Genomic DNA, 19,056 nt, shown 5'->3' with positions numbered 1-19,056 from the left:
AACAAAAACATTTCAGGCTAAAAGCAAGACCTGAAGTGTGTGTGATTTAGGTTTCTAATATAGCTTTAACAATTTTAGTCATATCACCACAATGTCTGCAGTGTGGTAGTTTATAGCAATGTCTAGCACTGGGGCATTATGCCGCAGATATGTAGCATCATGTCCCACCCAATCATAATTCCCTGACACCATGCCGACCAGTTCTAAAACTAACCTCTTAATGCTGAGCATATAGTGAGACAGCTACCAGTACCATTTTTATAAGTCTTTGTATGGCTTGGCCATGGTTTGAACCCATGACCTCCTCCATCCTAGGCAGACATTCTAACCAGTTAGGCCACCAGAGAAGTCCAAGATTTAAATACGATCAATAAAAATAGAGGAATTAGTTATTATTCTGCCAATTTAATCAACCACCTTCCATTTGGTACATGGTTCTGATGTTTACTAATCGCTGAATGCATTACGAAAAAGATGTCTGCTTCATGATATAAAAAAGTCGAACAATTTTGCACATTCATTAAGGCAGAAATATCAAAGACTGTTGTGTTTTGAAAGGAGTTCGGATTTTTCTTGGTAATATGGCCTAATTCTTGGAGCTGCTCCGACCAAATCAGAAATGTTGGCATCTCTATGAAACCCATGTCACATCATTAATTGACACTGACACTACTGTAATCATTAGAACAGTAATACCCATGTCTTAGACAGGACAAAAATAAAGTCACTGTCAGACAATCAATTATACATACATTGTTTAGCTGGCCCAACACGATTCACAGGTGCCTGGTGTTTCTTTCCAACAGATTTCAACTGAGACAGGACTGTCCTCTGATCCTCCATTGCTACATCAGCCTCTTCTTGTTCACTGTTGCTACACCCTCGAGCCACTCGCTTCTGAAACTCTCTAAGGACAGAAGAAAAATAAACTGCATAAAAATTTCAAAAGGGAAGTAGTAAAAATTTCATGCTGAAGAATAGAAACTGAAAATAGGACGTGCATTTAAACAAAAACCATATGCTTATTCAAGAGAATATTCAACATTTCTTCAATGATTTGCTCATTCCTTAAGCTAAGTTTTTTATTGCCTGTGACCTTGAAAACTCAAAAATGAAAACAGAGGCCAGCAACCATCAACGTTCTTTAATCTTTTATTATACATGTACTGTATTCCCATCACTATAAGGTCCTTCATTCTTACATGGTTCCTGTCACAGTTAGTATGGTTATAATTCCATTTCATTAAGTGGCAGTAAATTACACAGTGTTATATTATATACTTCATTATATGGCGATCTCATGGCTCATGGACAGCATTATAATGAAAGAGTACTGTCTTTGATCAACATATTCTTTTGTAAAGACCTAGATAACAAAATCTGACATCAAATCTTCCTTCTGTCGATTAGGTATTTTATAAATCTTTTATTAGCATGTACCTCACTTCAAGTCAATACATCAATAATACACAATATGATTGCCATGGAAATTAAGATGCATGCAGCACAATTTTGCATTCCAATAAAGAATAGGAATGGTTTGTGGTAAGAGCATTTTCAAAAAAGCCTGAGCATTTTTTTTTTTAAATTTTTGGGGATGACAATGGTGGTAGTAGTGTACAGCTGTGATGGCATCAAGTGATCACAGGTTTACAAATCAGGAGCTTATTTGCAATCAACCCCTCGATCTCTTTGCTGCCCTCTGCTCCATCTCATTTGCCTTATGGTTCTGCATCTGTGACCCTATATGTAAATCTCTATAAAATTAAATTATTCACATCCCTCACAACGATCTTTAACTTTGTACTGGAACTCAAACAGAATGTCTAAAGTAGTACATTTTACTTTTTTAACACACAAAAAAATAAAAGTATTAAAAATAAGGATGGGTGGAATGTCCTTTATCTTTAGTAATGCCTTTACAGAGGAAAAGAGCCACATTCTCCTCCAATACTACAGAAATGTTGTTCCTAAGCTTTTTTTCTTGTTTATTTTTAGCAAACATTATCACATACTCATGTCTCCTCTTCAGAACATCATAGGGTTGAGCATTTTTCTTCAGACCTTCCAAGTAGATGGAATCTGCCTTCTTTAGGTTCCCAATCTGTTCAAGGACAGTGGCCCAGGAGTCATAGAAACAGCTGAGCTCTGAGCCAATTTTCTGGTCATACATGTAACTGAACAGATCTTGTGGTTGGTCACATGCATCAGCCTATAAATAAAAAATAAAAGATGTATATAAAAAAGACATGTTCTCAAGGAACATGCATGCCCATCTACTGTGCCAAACAAGTGACTTCATCATAAAGTTTAACTAAGGTGTGAAACTAGGGCTACACTTTATGGTAAATTTTATGCTGTAGCAAAGAGGAGAATGAAAATTGTCAAAATATAGTAGACACCCTCCATGGAAGGCACACAGACTGAAACCTTAATAACTCCAACATCAATCACCCAATTAGATGGCATCACTAAAAAAACTCCATCTCAGCATGAAGACTTATTTTGCATACACCTCTAAAATTCGAAAGGCAACAACTCTAATGAAATCTTTTGTATGAAAATGAAAGTTGTGACAAAAGGTAATTGACCATGAAATATGCATGCAAGCTCATAAGAAAATGTAGTTTTCAGTGGATAAATTTAATTTTAATTATCCAGTACTTACCTGCTACTATTGCATTGCTATCACTTTTCCTGGCAATAGCCCCAAGTCAAAGGTCAAATCCCTCATCCTGGATATCTTAGAATAAAATCAACATACTTCCAGTCTAATACCTTAGTTATTTCTTTTATTTGGAATCTCATCCCTCTTGGTGTTGAACCAAATTAAAGGACTTAAGTGCAGGAATGAACACGGGAAATTAGGCACTAATAGCAGGTAAGTGCATGTACTACGTATGTAAAATTAGTTTAAACCCCCACCACCACCTAATAAACCACATTTCAGTAGCAAAATACATTACCTGTTGTTATTGCATTTTTTATTTTATCAGCTTGGTGGGAGGCTGTTTGCCCTAAGATAAACTGTCAGAGTACGATGGTCTACTGGAGACTACAGGATGTCTTGACAAATCACTTGAATAGCACAACTGGGTCTAATGCATAAATGCCTTTGCTCTGGTCCAACACTGACTAAAGGTAGAACAAGAGAAGAGAGCACCCGAGAAGAATGATAAGGATGGCCCAAAATGCAGCCCTAACCTCATGGGTTTTGATTCACATGAAAGATGTCTCTCAGTGAAAGACTGAAAGACTGTATTGATAGCCAAAATAGTCCATCTTGAGACCTTGGTTTCCTAAATATTAGAGGTATATTTCTCCTTTCTTCTAATTTAGCCAAATAGAAGTGAAAGGCCTTAACCAGGTAAAGGAGTCCATCTTTATCATCCCCATCACAAATCTGACTGAGACTGGGGACCAGTCATAGGCCAATGAGTGGTCAGGCAATGGACACCTGATCTAGAAGTCTTTATTCAGTCAACTTGAGTCTCAATTTTTTGGCAGGTATACTGAAGCAAGATAACTGCACTGCCCTTGCACCAGAATGGTTGCACTGGCACATAAGTGTTGCAGACTTCCCCACATTAGGAAGTGCCATCAAGCCCTCCCTAATGTGGGCTGACCACTTACTAGCACCTAGTTGCATTTGCCAACCCATTGTAGTAGGCCGAAAGGCTCAAAGAAAATGAAGAAAAAAATGCTGGAACAAGTGGTAGGGTCCATTCTTACCCTAACACGTTACTTAGGGGACAAATTAGAAGCAGCATTGCTTCTATAGCAAATGTACAAAAACAATCAAATTTTTAAAAAGTGGACATGGTTCAAGGTAAATTCTGTAAGAACTGGGGTGAAAAGACTAAATACAACACAAAAAAGTACACAATTTACATCAACTATGCCAAAAGACACTTTAAATGATGAAAATCATTGAGTGCCTAGAGACACACAATTGCCATGAGACATCCAAGAAAAAGAACAATGATATTATTAATAATGGAAATAACTAAGGCATCAGACTAGGATCATGTTGTTTTTTTTGGGGTGGGGTGGGGTGGTTCTTTCTTCCACGACATCAGGTATTGAATGGCAGACTGAATTCACTTTAGACCAGGGGTCTGAAACCCAAATAACCATGAGGGCTACAGGCGGAATTAGTACAGTAACCCAAAGGCCACATCAGTGGAACCTTTTCATACAGTGAAGGTGGCACATATAAAGGGTAGACAGTTGAAATATTGCAAACAAGCTGTAAACGATGTATCAAAACTGACTGGCTGTGAAGAAACAATTTGCTTTATTATTTTACAAATTCCAGGTGTTGCTATAGGCCAAAGGAAATAACTCCATGGGCCACATGGAGCATATTTGTCACTCCTGCCTTAGACTGAGAACTAGTGCCTGGAAAAGTGAAAGCACTGCAATAATGTGTGTATTAATGCTAATTTCTATGTTGACTCTTGTGACCACCAAACCCCCAAGGCAATCAAATTTTTCTGGTGATCTTTAATTCAATAACAAGTGTCCTTCCAGCAGACCAACTCTCTACTGGATGAAAAGAACTTCTAGGAATACACCATAATTCTATTTATTCTATCACATGATTTTATTTTATTGCTGAAAATTTAAATAATTTCTCATGTTCTTAAGCAACTTGAACATAACAAAATTCATTTTCTTACACGTCTGAGCTAAAACTTGAACAAGAAACAAGTACAGCACAAAATTTATTGTATCTGTCTTTGATCTTGATCTAACTACATGGATCACTGAACTTGCTCAGACAATGGATAGATATATCCACATGATAAGTTTGGTTAATCTATGTGAATAAAGTTCCTAAAATGACATTATTTAATGTATTTTTCAGATATAGCAACAAACTGGGTTGATAAAAATCTATGTATATTTGTCTGCATTGTCATGTTCAAAGTCAGAACTGAAAAAATCAGGAGTCAAAACCATTTTTTTAAATTTCCTCTTATTCAAAAGTGGTCATATATGCAAATTTTCAATCAAAATGAATTAAATAAAGCAAGAAGTGCTTTACTGAAAATCCCACATCAATGTCATCATTCATGCATGAGCAGTAATAATAATCTTTGGTCACCATGGTGACATTTTGGAGGTAAGATGAGCATAATTTGCTCCAAACCAACCGCTAGTGTTGTAGCAAAAACACATCAAAACTACCATCCATTCAGAAGCAGCCATAAAAATATTTTCAGGATGGCCATCAAGGCAGTCATTTTGGAGGTTAGATCAACATTAGGAACAACTATATACTGCACTTCACTAGTCAAGGTTCCGATAACCCTATCTACACCCTCACATAACAAAGAGACATTTCTGTACTTTGGGTCTGTGAATTTCATTGCATGCGGTGGCAAATCACTGCATCCAATCAAAATTAAGTTGTTCAAATTCGAACACTGTTCCTATGTGATTGAGACAAGAGAAGCACACAATCTGAATGAAATGATAAATAAGCATTTTTTCCAGTGCCAGTCCATGTTTGCATTAATACCTTTAACTCAAATACACCTGTAATGGCTTCCCTCTTACAAACCCTTTTAATAAAACCTCCATGATGTTATGACAAATAAATTAAAGAAAAATTGTTGTGAAATAAAGTCATTTTTTAGCATAAGATAAGCTATACATGCCAGCAAGTATAACTGGTGGAGGAAGAATCAGGGAAAACCCTGCCAAGAACTCGGGGGAAGCTTCATCACATGCCTATGTTGGTGAAATCTGAGACTAGAACCCAAATGGTGAGATGGCAGGGATCAGTATATTTGAACGCTTTAGACCATTCATCAACTGGGGCCCCCCTTCTGGAGAAGCAGCAGTCTGATACCTCAGAGAACTTTTGACAAACAGAAAAGTGAATTCAGACACATCATGATCAGTGCTAACTAAAACCTGTGCATCTTTGTGCAAAATTTTGATGGAACTACTGTGGATTTACTGTTATGAAAGCAACGAGTTTTCACTCACTTTTTAATTGTTTCATATGCATGAAGTTGCTAATTGTTATTGATGTGTTGTATTACCGCACAGCAACACAATTAAGTTATTACCAAAGCAACTGGAGCAACCCAGGCTGATCTGATGGTAGGATTCAAACCTGCACGTTCGGTCACAAGATGGTAAGTTTGCCATTCAAGCACGAGGTTTGTGCCTATACATATATCCTTCCCCATGCCAATCTGTACTGCCTATACATATATCCTCCCCCATGCCAATCTGTAATGCCTACAGGACATGCATTTCATCATTTTCTCAAATGTAATATCTATTAAGAAAAACTCCAAATGTTCTAAATTTGATAAGAATTCTTCTGACCCTGGCCAACTTTCAAGGCCATTTTTATGTCTTATGAACAGAAGCATACATTTCAATAATTATTTTTGGTAAAGTTAAAACTTTCTGATACAAAATCATAACAAAAGTTACCTAGTTGTATGTATGTTGAATGACCTATTACCTGTCACAGAACATGCCACTCTGAATGGGCTATAAAAGGCAGCCATTCCACAAGCTCATCGGCAAGTTCACTTTTAAAACCTCAAAGGTGTGTTACCTACATTAAACCTGTTTAACCAAACAGATTTCTATCCGTAGTTTACCAAAGTTCTGTTCATGATTTAAATCATATCCATGTATTTTCTCATCCTTACCTCTTACTGCTGGTCTATCGTGAATAGTTTTTAACTACCCTATGACATTTTCTTGCATTTCTGACCTTATTCAGTTACAACACCCCACACATCTACCCACCCACCCCATCTTCAGATTTATACCAACCACAATTTGCATGAATTGGCTGTGTTAGGTCACAATTCATGGAGTCTATCTTTTATTTTAAATCCTTTAATCTGCCCACTTGAGTGATATTTGTTTTTCCTTGTCAACAGTTCATCACATATCTATAGCTTAACATATGGTCTCGTTAATAATCGGACAAAAGTTTTAATTTTACCACATTACAGTAAAATCAAGTGGTTCAGTTATAGATCTAAAGAGACTCGTACATGGATAGAATTCTAGCATGCTGAATCTTTGTGGAAAAAGCTACAGTCCATAAAATGGTTGCATTTTAAAACATTACTGGCTATATCATGCAAAGGAAATAGAAGCAAGTGCCTTTACCTGGATGGGTATAAAAACCAGGATTCTTCTATGAAAAGTATAACTGAGTTATCACAGTTTCCTATCATAAACTGAATACATTTTACGAAGTCCGCATTTCTGATAAAATCTCCATTGAAATTACAGTGAAAATCTTATAATAAACAGCTCTGCTACAATTATGTATATCGCCTAACACAAGCAACAAGAAAAATGGACAGAAAATAAGGAAAAACCCATACCAGCTTAATCCAAGCCTGCACATATCTCTCATCATTTTTGTATTTTTCTTGTTCCCTGAACTGAGCAAGGCATCTCTCCAGCAAATGGATCAAGTTACCATCTCTACCTCCCTTTGGGTAAGTTTGCTCAGTCCACAATATGTACCTGGTATACAAAAAAGTGAGAAAGAAATGTCATACTCAACATAGCTGTTCCAGAAGTCAAGTGATTCAAAAATTCAAGTTCAAGTACTCCCAAAACATACGTATTCATAATAACTACAAAATTACCCATTTTTATTATACATAATCCCTTTTATTTTTCAATGCTTTGTGTACATGATTTGGATTTGTAATTTAATATTATTCATGTACAGGAAGACAAATTATTTTTGCCTCACATATTCTCAAATCCCTGCCATAAAAGTACATTAGAAGTTTGGACAAGGTTTACCTACTCGACCTGAAACTTGAATTATAATAATAAAAAAAAACTAATAAAACTTGCAAACTTTTGTCTAATCAGTTTATTAATATTCTGTTAGTCTGCCTCCTTTTAATATAACTCATTTCAGTTTACACATATTTCACTTTTCAATGTCTTTGTTCACATAAAACAAAATCTTTAAATCAAAAAATACATTTACTAAGGTTTGCATTCCACTTTAAGATACTGTCTCCTGCCTGCAAACCAAAATATGATTTATGCCAACCATAAAACAATATTCTATCAATGAACCTTAACACAGACAAGGTCCACACTCCTGTCGACCTTTGTCAGCTACTAAAATCAGGTTTAACAAAAACTGAAGCCAGGTATGCATAATGTTTTTGTTTTTTTTTACTTTTTCAGCAAGAGTTCATTACCTGTGCCAAATTTCAAGAGGGTCATCACCACTGTACGTCCTCAATTCAGCTTCAAACATTCTGAAGAAAAAAAATTCAAATTTGTCTAAAACTAGAAGATAACCAATTTGAAATCATTAAAAATCTGTTTAACTGATGCACAGATATTTAAGCAAGCATTTTTATGATTCAAATTTAATACATATCCATGGCATGCAAACAGAAGCAACCAAAAGCATAACCCATTATATTCATTTAACTAAAGCGTCCATCTTGTTATTTTGATGTACAATTATATTTTTGGCCAATACTGTACATCAAAATATTTTACTAAGCACAAACGAAGTATGGCATCTATATTCCTGAAAATATTTTCATCACAAATAACAGTACCAGTGTTGCTATTCATGCAAAAATGTACATGAAGCATGCCTTAACAGCACTTGGCTTGTTAAAACCATCAGCCTGATCCATGTAGTTTATAATCATAAACTGAACCCTGGCACAGGCAGTAATTAAAGTCTAAGAACTTTGTTTACAGCTGGATATTGGTGTTACTCAAGTTCTACAAATTTCTCCATGACAGCAAAGAAAACTATCAAACATTACTGATGTATCCTTGTTTCTACTGTACTAATGTCCTTTCAGTGCACAGTACAGATCTGGAAAGAATATGGAGATAAACAAATTCTGGTGTGGCAAATGGGATTCCTCATTTAAAAATGAATGGAGGCACTAGTATTTATAAGGGTTAATTTTATTAAAGAAAAAATATGACTAACTTTATTATGATAAAAAATAACAGGAAACATTTATAATATCTGAGCTTTTGCGTGACTTACAACTAGGTCCATATGTACAGCATTACTTTCCTGAAGTACATCATGCAAACAGGTTGTGAAATTTTCATTTATTTGCTGTTTCATTTATATCTTTATTATATCATTATACTCTACTGTAATGATACATGTATTTTATTCACAATGTGCATAACAAATATATGTATTGTACTCAACTATTAGCAGCCTGAGTGTACAAAAAAAAATCTCAATCTGAGAAAGTAGTGGGAACATTGATTCAAGTAAGAAGGATCAGTTACTCAATGAACTTGTTTCAATGTGGCGGAAATTAACATTTTTGTTAAATGTACATTTTTTTTAGTACAATGTGTTTCTCCAATTACATTATCTCTTGAATCCAACAGTCTTGGAAGTATGAAAATGTTGATTTTCCACTCTATATATCATACGTACAAAACAGGAATAAACTCTAACCATAACACCTCACCTTACCACCACTAAGTGGCTACACATCAACCAGATGTTTACCAGTTTAAGCTGGGCACCACATCAATGAGGATCCTCACATTTGCAGGGAGGTGTGGATGGGTTTAATATAATGTGATCAGGATTAAGTATTCTTAGAAAAATTTAATTTATACCCACAAAAAAGACTTTCTGTTAATATATTCCCTAATCACTTTCACATTAGGAGAATAAGAAAAAAAAGGTGGGGGGGAATGCATCAGCATCCAGCCTCTACCATGGACACCCTTCCAGGACTTAATGGGTTGTACATTAATGAAATACTAAAGTAATTAAACAAGTAATTGATTCTTTAAAAAATAAATTTGTAATTGTAATCAATTCCTGCAAAAAACGTAATCACAAGTTGTAATTGATTACAAATTCTGGAAATGTAATGCAAAGTTCTAATTACTTTCTATTGCAAAAAACAAATTACAAGTTGTTTTAGAAACTGTTATATTGTAAAAAAGAACTATTTACAAATGTTGTGAAATTAGTTCAACAATATTGTATTCAATGTGCTACACTGAGCTCTAAGTGTCAAGAATATTGTTCTGTGCCAAAACATGAATTAACCAATGAGAATTGCGAGTTGTGACCAGCTGTAGAGAAGTAATGTAAATGTAATATAATTACTTGGATAGAGAAGTAATTGTAATTGTTTACGTCAGTGTGACAGAGTAATTGAAATCAACTACTAAATTGTTTTAGTTTTAGTTCATTACTTTTACACAGTAATCTATACAACACCGATTATGGCAATACAGGGATAAGAAAAATTACTTTTTTTTGCTAAGAAAAATCCAGTGAAAGTGCTAAACCCACACTGATGAAATTGTGCCAATGTCATTTTAACCTAATGGTTGTCTGGGCCACCGCAACAGCACCCAGCTGTGAGATAATGTTTGTTCTGCCAGTAACACCGGAACAATACTATTTTAGTTGAGAATGTAACTGATTTAGTTGAAAAGGGGCTACACTGGCCAATTACAATGAGAGCATGAAAAAGTGGTTGAGAAGAATCAAATTAACTGCCACACTGATCTGCAATAACCCTCTTAGTAAAATCCACTCCACTGGAAATAAACTCTTGATAATATATACCATGCATATTTGATGGAGAAAAATGAGGTAATGATTAAAGAAGAAAACCTCCATACTAATGTGGACTAAATGCTGTGATGAGTTGAGATCTGATCCGCCCAAGTTCACAGGAAATCCCAGCTGACATAAAGGCAAAAGACGTTCCTGCCCTACACCAAAGATGAACTTGCCTTAATTTTGAAGAATACCATCCACATACACTGCAATCACTGTTGATGAAGCCAACCAGAAGAAAGTGATGATACACTGATGATCCATGGGTTGAGGTGAAGACTGAATGGGAGTGCATGTAAATGAAGGAACTTGTGTAAAGCCAGGTGGATAGTGTCAGAAATATATATATATCAGTTGGAACTAGACTGGCAAATTCATTCTTCTTTACAGAAAGCCAAACTGACATTTCTAAGTTGAACCTCAGTGCAATAATGTAAAGTTGAAGTTCATGAGTTGTCCAAGTTTTCCATTGGCTATGTGTTTTTGAAAACGCCTAGAATAAAACCAACAGTGATATCTCAATATCAGATGGCATGTCCATCATGGAAGGGTTAGATGAAGGGGAGGAGGCTTGATAAATAAAATCCAAAGCCACTCCAAAGCAACTTAGATCGACATTTCACTTAGCCAAAAAAAAAGTTGATTGAAGACTGCTGAAAATGGAGTCTGGTACCTATAGGCAAACTGTCAGTGGGAGGCAATGGTGACAAGTTCGCAATTATTGTTGGAAGGCTTGGAAGGGGAAACCTTGCTTCCTATACTCTTTACAGAACTGCCTCTGGAAATCTAGGAGGGGGATGGGCACTTACCACATGAAATCATGCTGAGGTTAAAACTGTTTCTGTTGGGACGTATTTGGCCTCCTCTTTTACCGATGTCTTAGACTGATCTGGCCTGAATGCCAGTGCAGGTGGCACGGCAAGCTTGAGAGGCAGATTTTGTACTGCCTGCTTCTAAGCAGCCTCAATTCTAGCACTCAACAGTAATGGCATACCAGATGACATGAAAGGAGTGCCAAAGAATGATGTGGATTTAGTGACAGGTGTGTGTCATCTTACCAGATACAATCTGCATAAGTTGTTAGGGCATTAGCCATTGAATTGTATACTGCCTTGTTAATTACCATGGCAATTCAGCCTAGTTATGCCAAAATCAAGCATAAAAAGTTCCACTATATTTGGCACTAACATGGAGGTGGCATGAAAAACATTCTGATTTACCTTATAACATAGCATTGTTGCCAAGACAACCAGTGCATCATTTTTTACCAAGGTTAGTAACTTCGTACTATACATGGCCAAGTGCATATGGTACTAGCACTTGATAGTTGGTTGTCAAAAAAGAAAGCCTTTGATCTTTGCCTAATGAGGCTGTAGAAGGAAGAATGTTCATCTGCATGTTTCAAGTCTACTAAAGCCTCATCCTTTATGGGTTGTCTTGCAGACAGCAACCAGGCACTCAGAAATTGGTAGAATTTATTCCACAACTGCATTAAACCTGAACTTGTCCATGAAATTGTTGCAGTACAGTAACTGATCAAGACTGTCCATGTACTCACTGTGGGGTTGCCCCTCCTAAGGCATTGTTACAATGTCCACGTAGAAAATACTTGGCCAAGGCTGTGCCATCATCTCTGTGTGCACTATGTTATCAACTCAATGTACACACCTTAATTAACCGGGTAGCTGGATGAACTGACAGAAGGGCAAGCAACACAGCACATATTCCGCACAGATGGCCAGAAAGTGTGCTGGACTTGTAGCCAGCTGGATTGTGGACCTAGCAGGTGGCTGAACAGTTCTCTCAAAAGCGTCTAGGCAGAATGTAGACAAAATGAATGGACCAACTCAACAGATCCCCATTTGACTTCATAACTCAGAACAGTAAGTTAGTATGCAGCACAGTTCACCAATGCGACAGACTAGTCAAAAGGTACCATATATAATCACTAATAAGTCCAACTCCACACAACATAGCTCCTGATCTGTCATAATATAGTGCACCTGCTGATCAAGGTCTATGCTGATAATTCTACTAATTACTCCTTATAAACTGCACAGACTCAGATCTGCTAGCATATTATGCAATGGCAGATCTGGATCTGTGCAGTTTGCAGTTGTACTCATTTATAAGTGAGTTTATATGATACACACAAACAGCTGGTCAACAGCCTGAGAGGCAGTGTATGGTACAGATCATTAATGTCATTAAAATACCCCATGCACCCAGTCTTACAAGACTGAAGTCCAAGCTCAGGCACGTGAGGAGACTAATATATGCTGGTTTGCCAAAATATGGGAGGACATTCTCCCACTAGTCCAAGCCAATACTGGAGATTTGCAACAGATACCAAGACATAAATTCCTCCAAAACCAATAAATGCATTGTCACTTCTTGCATTTGTCATTGCAACTGCAACTCCAGTAGTGTCTGGGAAGGATGTGGAGATGACATCTCCAAAATGACTTGTTCCTCTTGGACTGACACAACTTACATCTGCATAATAACACACATGGCAGTATCTCTATAGTATCATAATATGCAAGCATTTTGCCTCTTATACTGCAGGGGTACATTTTTTAAATAACACATGACTGCCTAACTTTGTATAGTTCTTAATAACTATGTTGACATTACGTGATATTTATTGGATGGAACTGACTGAAATAAAAATGTAATGTTTTTTTTTGTTTGAGGATTTAAAATCTGGAGTAAATTTTGAAGTAACTAGAATACATAAAAGACAGCTATTAGACATAGGTATACCAGTAAATTGCAATACAAAATGAGTGTGCAACTGTATATATCAAGATACAAGTATAAAAATACAGGTATACCAAGTTTTTTCTTCACATACAGGAGACCATCCGGAACTAACTTTGAGCACACCACTGTCCTCCATTAGGCTAAGCATCTTCTAAATATAAGTTCATGAACCCAAGAGCAAATAGTTCTATTTGAAACAATTTTTCACTAAAAAGGGAATTTTGCACCAATACGCTTGACAAAACAGTCACTGTATGTATTTGTCAAATTCAGCATCAAACATGCAGGTGAACAACAAACCTTTCAACTCATTTACAGTCCACCATTACTGTGCAGCAACGCGAGAAATCCCTGTCACAACAGCCAAAGGTTCCAGTAAAAACATACTGAACGTTTCAAGTTGGCAACCAAATATTGCAGGTATGCTAGTCACAGACTAAACAGAAATCTTCATCACAAAGAGCCACAGCTGTCACTTATGACACTGCCAGTTTTATCATCCATAACTTGTGTCCAGAGTGTCAAAAAATGGATTCTTAAACATGACATCGGTGCTTGATCCACAATAAGTTGTACCATCTAGACAAGTTCTCTGAGAAAATTATTTGAGATATATATTTAAAAGAAAAGAGGACATAACATCATGCTTGTCCCTCACATAAAAAGTTGCTATAATAAAAAACAGTTGTTAGTCTCTCAGATTGAAACTAACAAAGGTTTGGAATCATTGACAATTACTATTTTCTAGAAAGGTAACAATGTAAAATATGTGATGAAACCAATTGCTGGATTTAACAAAGGAAGACCCTTTAATTAGTTACATGAAGTATATGCTAGAACAGGGTTTATTAAAGACATGGCTATTGTTAGCATTATGAGTGTGTGTGTGATTTGGATTTTAATGTAGCTTTAAAAAAATTCAGTCATATCGCTACGATGTCTGCAGTGTGGCAGTTTATAGTGATGTTAAGCACTGGGGCATCATGCCACAGATATGTAGCATGATGTCCCACCCAGTCACATTATCCTGACACCAGGCCAACCAGTCCTAACACTAACCTCCTAATGTTGAGCACCAAGCGAAGGCAGCTGTAAGTACCATTTTTGTAAATCTTTGGTATGACATGGACGGAAATCGAAAACCCATGACCGACCGCATCCGAAGCAGACGCTCTAACCAATAGGACACCGAAGTGGTGGTAGAATTATGAAGGAAAATGGAAGATCACTTTTTAATTTAAACAAAGAAATCTCGAGCCAGAGAGAGAGAAAGAACAACTGGATAGTACCTGTAAATTATAATGTAAACAATTTTAGAATTTTGGGCAATATTTATTAAAAATTGTGTTCCTGTTCATTCAAAAATGATGTAATCTTAGCTTGTAAGGACAAATAATCAATCATTTTACGTCAATTGATATGCTAGTATACATTAATTTGGAAATTTCTTTGAGAAAACCCTTTTCAAAGTTCAGTGTACCAATGCGGCACATGCACAATTCATTCAACATTACAGAGGTACAGAGCATTGGTTGCTTTGAATACTAACAGTTTGTGAACCCAAACTTCCCTTTTAAAACAGAGATTCTGTGACACAAGCTAGGATTGTTATCTTACTAATTAAAAGAAATTAAATCCTACAGTAATTTCTAACTGGAATTAAAGGTGGAAGCTATAACTGGTACTTTAACACAAAAGATGGTTTACTATTAGGAATTTTCAAAAAATTGTCTGTATGGCATAGAAGCATATTTTTCATGAATTTTCTGTTTGATATATTTGTAAATTATGTCCAGAATTTTAAGCTACCATGATAAAATTTAGATACTGAGTACTGTTAGGAATGCTTTTATATATATAAATAATCAGATAATGCCAGGGTCTGGTCCTTTGGTAGTATACTTCAGAGGCCCAACTTTTTCCCCACTAAAATACCCAAAACTGTGCCTCACTCCCACTACCTTCTAAAGCTTTGCACTCAGATAACTTTAAACCAAACAAAACTAGTCAAAGAACATATATCCCAAATACACCAGTGAATTTAATAAATGCATGCCAAAGAATTAAGACCTCAAGCTAAGTCTTCCCCTTTGCAAAAATAATACTATGCTGATGTAAAGAGAGTTGTGGCTGGTTTTATCAATAAAGCTGACTACTGGCTTTGCCACTACATTATAGCTTTATTGCTATTTGTTGGTGTTTTCAGTTAATATAAGATGTTTCCTTTGTATAATAAATGTGTTTCTGCATATAGCTTAAACTGCTATCTATAATGGAGGACCCTAAACAAATGCTAAACTTGCAAGGTCTACCAAAAATATCAAAGTTGTTTTCAGACATACAAACTTCTTAAATTTTTTTATTTAAAAAAAATACTATCTGACCATCACTTATGACAAATCAAAAGAGTATTCACCTACCATCTTCTCCCACCAATTTCCCCGCCCTCCTTCTGTTTTTAAAAATGAAAAGCATAATGGATATAGAACATGTACAAATTTTAGTAATTTCATTCATTTACATTTTCTAACCTGACTGTTGCCAGGGAGTCCTTAAAACTGTCATCCTGTTCATGTTGGAAATGAAACAGGAGTTTTCAATGCAAATAATCAGCCTGCTTATTCTCCTGTTCTGGTTCCTGGAAAAGTCCATTTTCAGAAAAGCAGTGACATTTATTGGCCAACAAATACACAGCATGTAAAAACTGTGCTGTATGCAACAATATAAAAAAAGGCAAGTACTTTTAAATTTTATGCAGATGGATTCAAAGGATACAACTCGGCCAGTATCAGAAATTTACAGAATTGGTTCTCATCAAAAACAATGAACTACATCATTCCCGTTATTTGAAAAAACTGACATGCCCACACAGGTATGGATGCTGTGTTAGTAAAAGAAAACTCCCTTCTCATTTGCAACACAAACAACACAGGTGTTTGGGACTCCATGGCAATAATCAGGTCTGAAATTATATATCAATAAAGGGGCCCCGCATGGCCGAGTGGTCTAAAGTGCTCTCCGTTACGGATCACTGCCTTCTCACCTCTGTCTGCAGCGGTTCGAGTCTAGGATTCAGCCAATGTGGGTATGTGAGAAAGCTTGCCAGTAGCTTCTCGTAGGTCGGTGGTTCTTTCCGGGTTCTTCTTCCACCATTAATACTGGCCGCCATGTATAGCCTATCATGTGCTGAAAAATGGCGTTAAGCCCCAAAACAACAACAACATATATCAATAAATGAAACATACAAGTTTTGTGCATTGTATTATATCACTAAGGCTTCTAAAAAATTGGTAGTGGTGGAAGAGATATAAAATGCCATGGGGAGTGGGAACAGAGGAGAATGCTATAGCCTAAATAGCATAACCGTATGTTGGCATGAAATCAAGTGATTTAAAAAAATTATGTTTGTAATTGTACACAATATTTGGGAAATTTTTTGCCTTTTCTTTTCCAAATCATATGTCTCTTTTGTGGGACAATTACCCCTCTCTTTACCCTATCAAATGACATAATAACACTACCTGCAGAAATAATGACTAATCTGTTTAAGGTAAACAAGTAGTTCTCCACCTGTGTATCCATCACTTATTGACCTAAAATTTTAAATTGGCAATGCATGCATGGAAGGCAGTATCACTCCAAGGTAAGAGTAACTTCATGACTTATCCGCAGTTCTGCACCTGAACGTCAGTTTCTAGTGATATAGTCATCACTAGGTGGTTTCCACGTGTCAGCAATTTAAAATTTAAGGTCAATAACTGATGGATACAGTTCCGTTCTGACAGGGATCAACACTAACAAAAGTGAGTGTTATGAAGGATTTAATGCTATGGGTGAAAAGGATTCAACTTACCAACCACATACAAAGGCCTGTAGAATAAATTTATTAATTACTAGCGAGTAGCCAACAGTCAGACACTATCTGGGCTAAAAACTCACATATAGTGTCAAGCATTGTTGGTCTCTGCTAACAGTAATGTTTGTCTTATAATGTAAAACACTGACCCTGATATTTTATGTTTTTGGGGTTGCACTCTTACTGCCTAAATAACAGTGCAGTGTAACATGTTCTGAGGTCAACTAACATAGGAACGATAAGTCAAATTTTCATAAATATCTCAAACAATTGCCAGCTAATATCAATGTTTTTCTACAAATTAAAGTCATATTGCTTTAGTTGGACTTTACTTTTACTGTTGTCTTTTTTCTAATAATCTCAAATCCTGACTGAAGCAAATGGACATGTTTTCAAGTTCCATTGACCTACACTCAAGTTCGCTGGAATGTGATGGAAGCCAGGAATGCTGAATTTGGTTAAAAAAATCATAAGTATCTTGAATTAGACAAACCTATCGAAATACTTTCTTCAATATTAATTGTATTAGTTTGTTAAAGACAATCTTCAACTTAATCTGATGTTGGCATTTTCAGCTTATATTGCATTCCAGCAAACTGAAATGTCGAAGAACCGAACTTGAAAACACGTCCATTTTCTTGTATGTGAATTTGAATTTATTCTAAAAAATGACACCAGTATTAAGTACATTCCAAACAAAGCAATGTGAATTTAATCTGTAGAAAAGCATTGGCAATGGATGCAATTGTGATTCAGTCATAAAAATTTGACTTCTCATTCTAATGTTAGTCGACCTAGGAACAAGCTACACAATGCCGTTATTTAGGCAGATAGAGAACGACCCCACAGGTGCTCGACAACAGCTTGGATTTGAAGAAGAAAAAAAAAAAGCAATAATCTGAAGGAAAATAACCATTATGGCAAACCGGATTATCCCCAAGGCCCGTTCTGATATAGGACCCTATCATACTATAAATGCTTTCAGGCGGGCGACCCCTAAAACAAATATCAGTTTTGACATATTTCAGTGCAGGACTACAGTAAAAGTAATGTCAGAAAAAAGTGGAAATATACTTGTTTTAGGATACAGACTAGTCCCACATGTAAGACATAGCACATTTTGATTTTGTTTAGACGCCCAAAACATAAATATCTGCGGACTAGGGTACAGACCAGGTATGCATATCATTTCACAGGAATGGGGTCCTTTTTATTAGTACTCTTTAAAAAAAATAATCCTATAAACAATATTATTTGGATACATTTCTTTCCGCATGAAACGCACTGTTTTTCCTCCTTTATTCTCGACATTTGATCCCCAGCGAGGGGCTGAAGTCCAGCATTAAGGCTGGAAAACTTTCGTCCCTGACGCAAGGGCTGAACATTTTCTTTACTTAGCTCCCACTCATCCTCGGGTCTGCCTCTGTTCGTCATATCTGTATCCTAAATTATCTGATCATCAACAGCTAAAAAGACTTCCTATTGTAATATTGCAACAATTGCCGCGAATTTTTCAAATTGAAGAACAGAGCATGCGCACGTTACTCTAAAGGGGAACAACTCCAGGACGAGACTAAGCACTGAAAGATCGCGCCGTTTTAAACAGAATCCGGAATCTAACTGAAAGAATTAAGCGGTTTTCTTTTCTTTGCGATTAACTTGTTTGCCAAACACGTTATTATTTAATCATGTAAATAGTTATGCATGCAAAACATTATTCCTTCTAGATTGGAAGTCTTTTTAGTTCCAATTCGTGGACCTCTGTGATCAGTTTTACCAGGTGATAATCAAAATCAGCACCTACTGTTAAAAACATGCTATAATTAAT

General features: G+C 36.1%; 1 protein-coding gene across 1 annotated transcript in view; it reads right to left on the bottom strand.

Annotated features, from left to right (window-relative positions):
• LOC149802618 (mitotic checkpoint serine/threonine-protein kinase BUB1 beta-like) overlaps positions 1 to 18,727 on the bottom strand; it is a 156,724-nt gene extending 137,997 nt beyond the window's left edge. Inside the window, exons 1-5 of the mRNA XM_089951932.1 lie at positions 18,514 to 18,727; positions 8,223 to 8,282; positions 7,377 to 7,521; positions 2,016 to 2,212; positions 753 to 907 (exon numbers count right to left, since the gene is read on the bottom strand). Coding sequence (XP_089808058.1) covers positions 753 to 907; positions 2,016 to 2,212; positions 7,377 to 7,521; positions 8,223 to 8,282; positions 18,514 to 18,662 — 706 coding nt within the window. The 5' untranslated portion in view covers positions 18,663 to 18,727. The remainder of the gene's footprint in view (positions 1 to 752; positions 908 to 2,015; positions 2,213 to 7,376; positions 7,522 to 8,222; positions 8,283 to 18,513) is intronic.
• Positions 18,728 to 19,056: the final 329 nt, after the last annotated feature.

The sequence above is a fragment of the Sinohyriopsis cumingii genome, chromosome 3 (assembly GCF_028554795.1).
Source record: "Sinohyriopsis cumingii isolate HCF-2022 chromosome 3, ASM2855479v2, whole genome shotgun sequence".
NCBI lineage: Eukaryota > Metazoa > Mollusca > Bivalvia > Unionida > Unionidae > Sinohyriopsis > Sinohyriopsis cumingii.
Note: the sequence above shows the minus strand (reverse complement) of the source record. Positions and strands in the feature narration are given on the sequence as shown.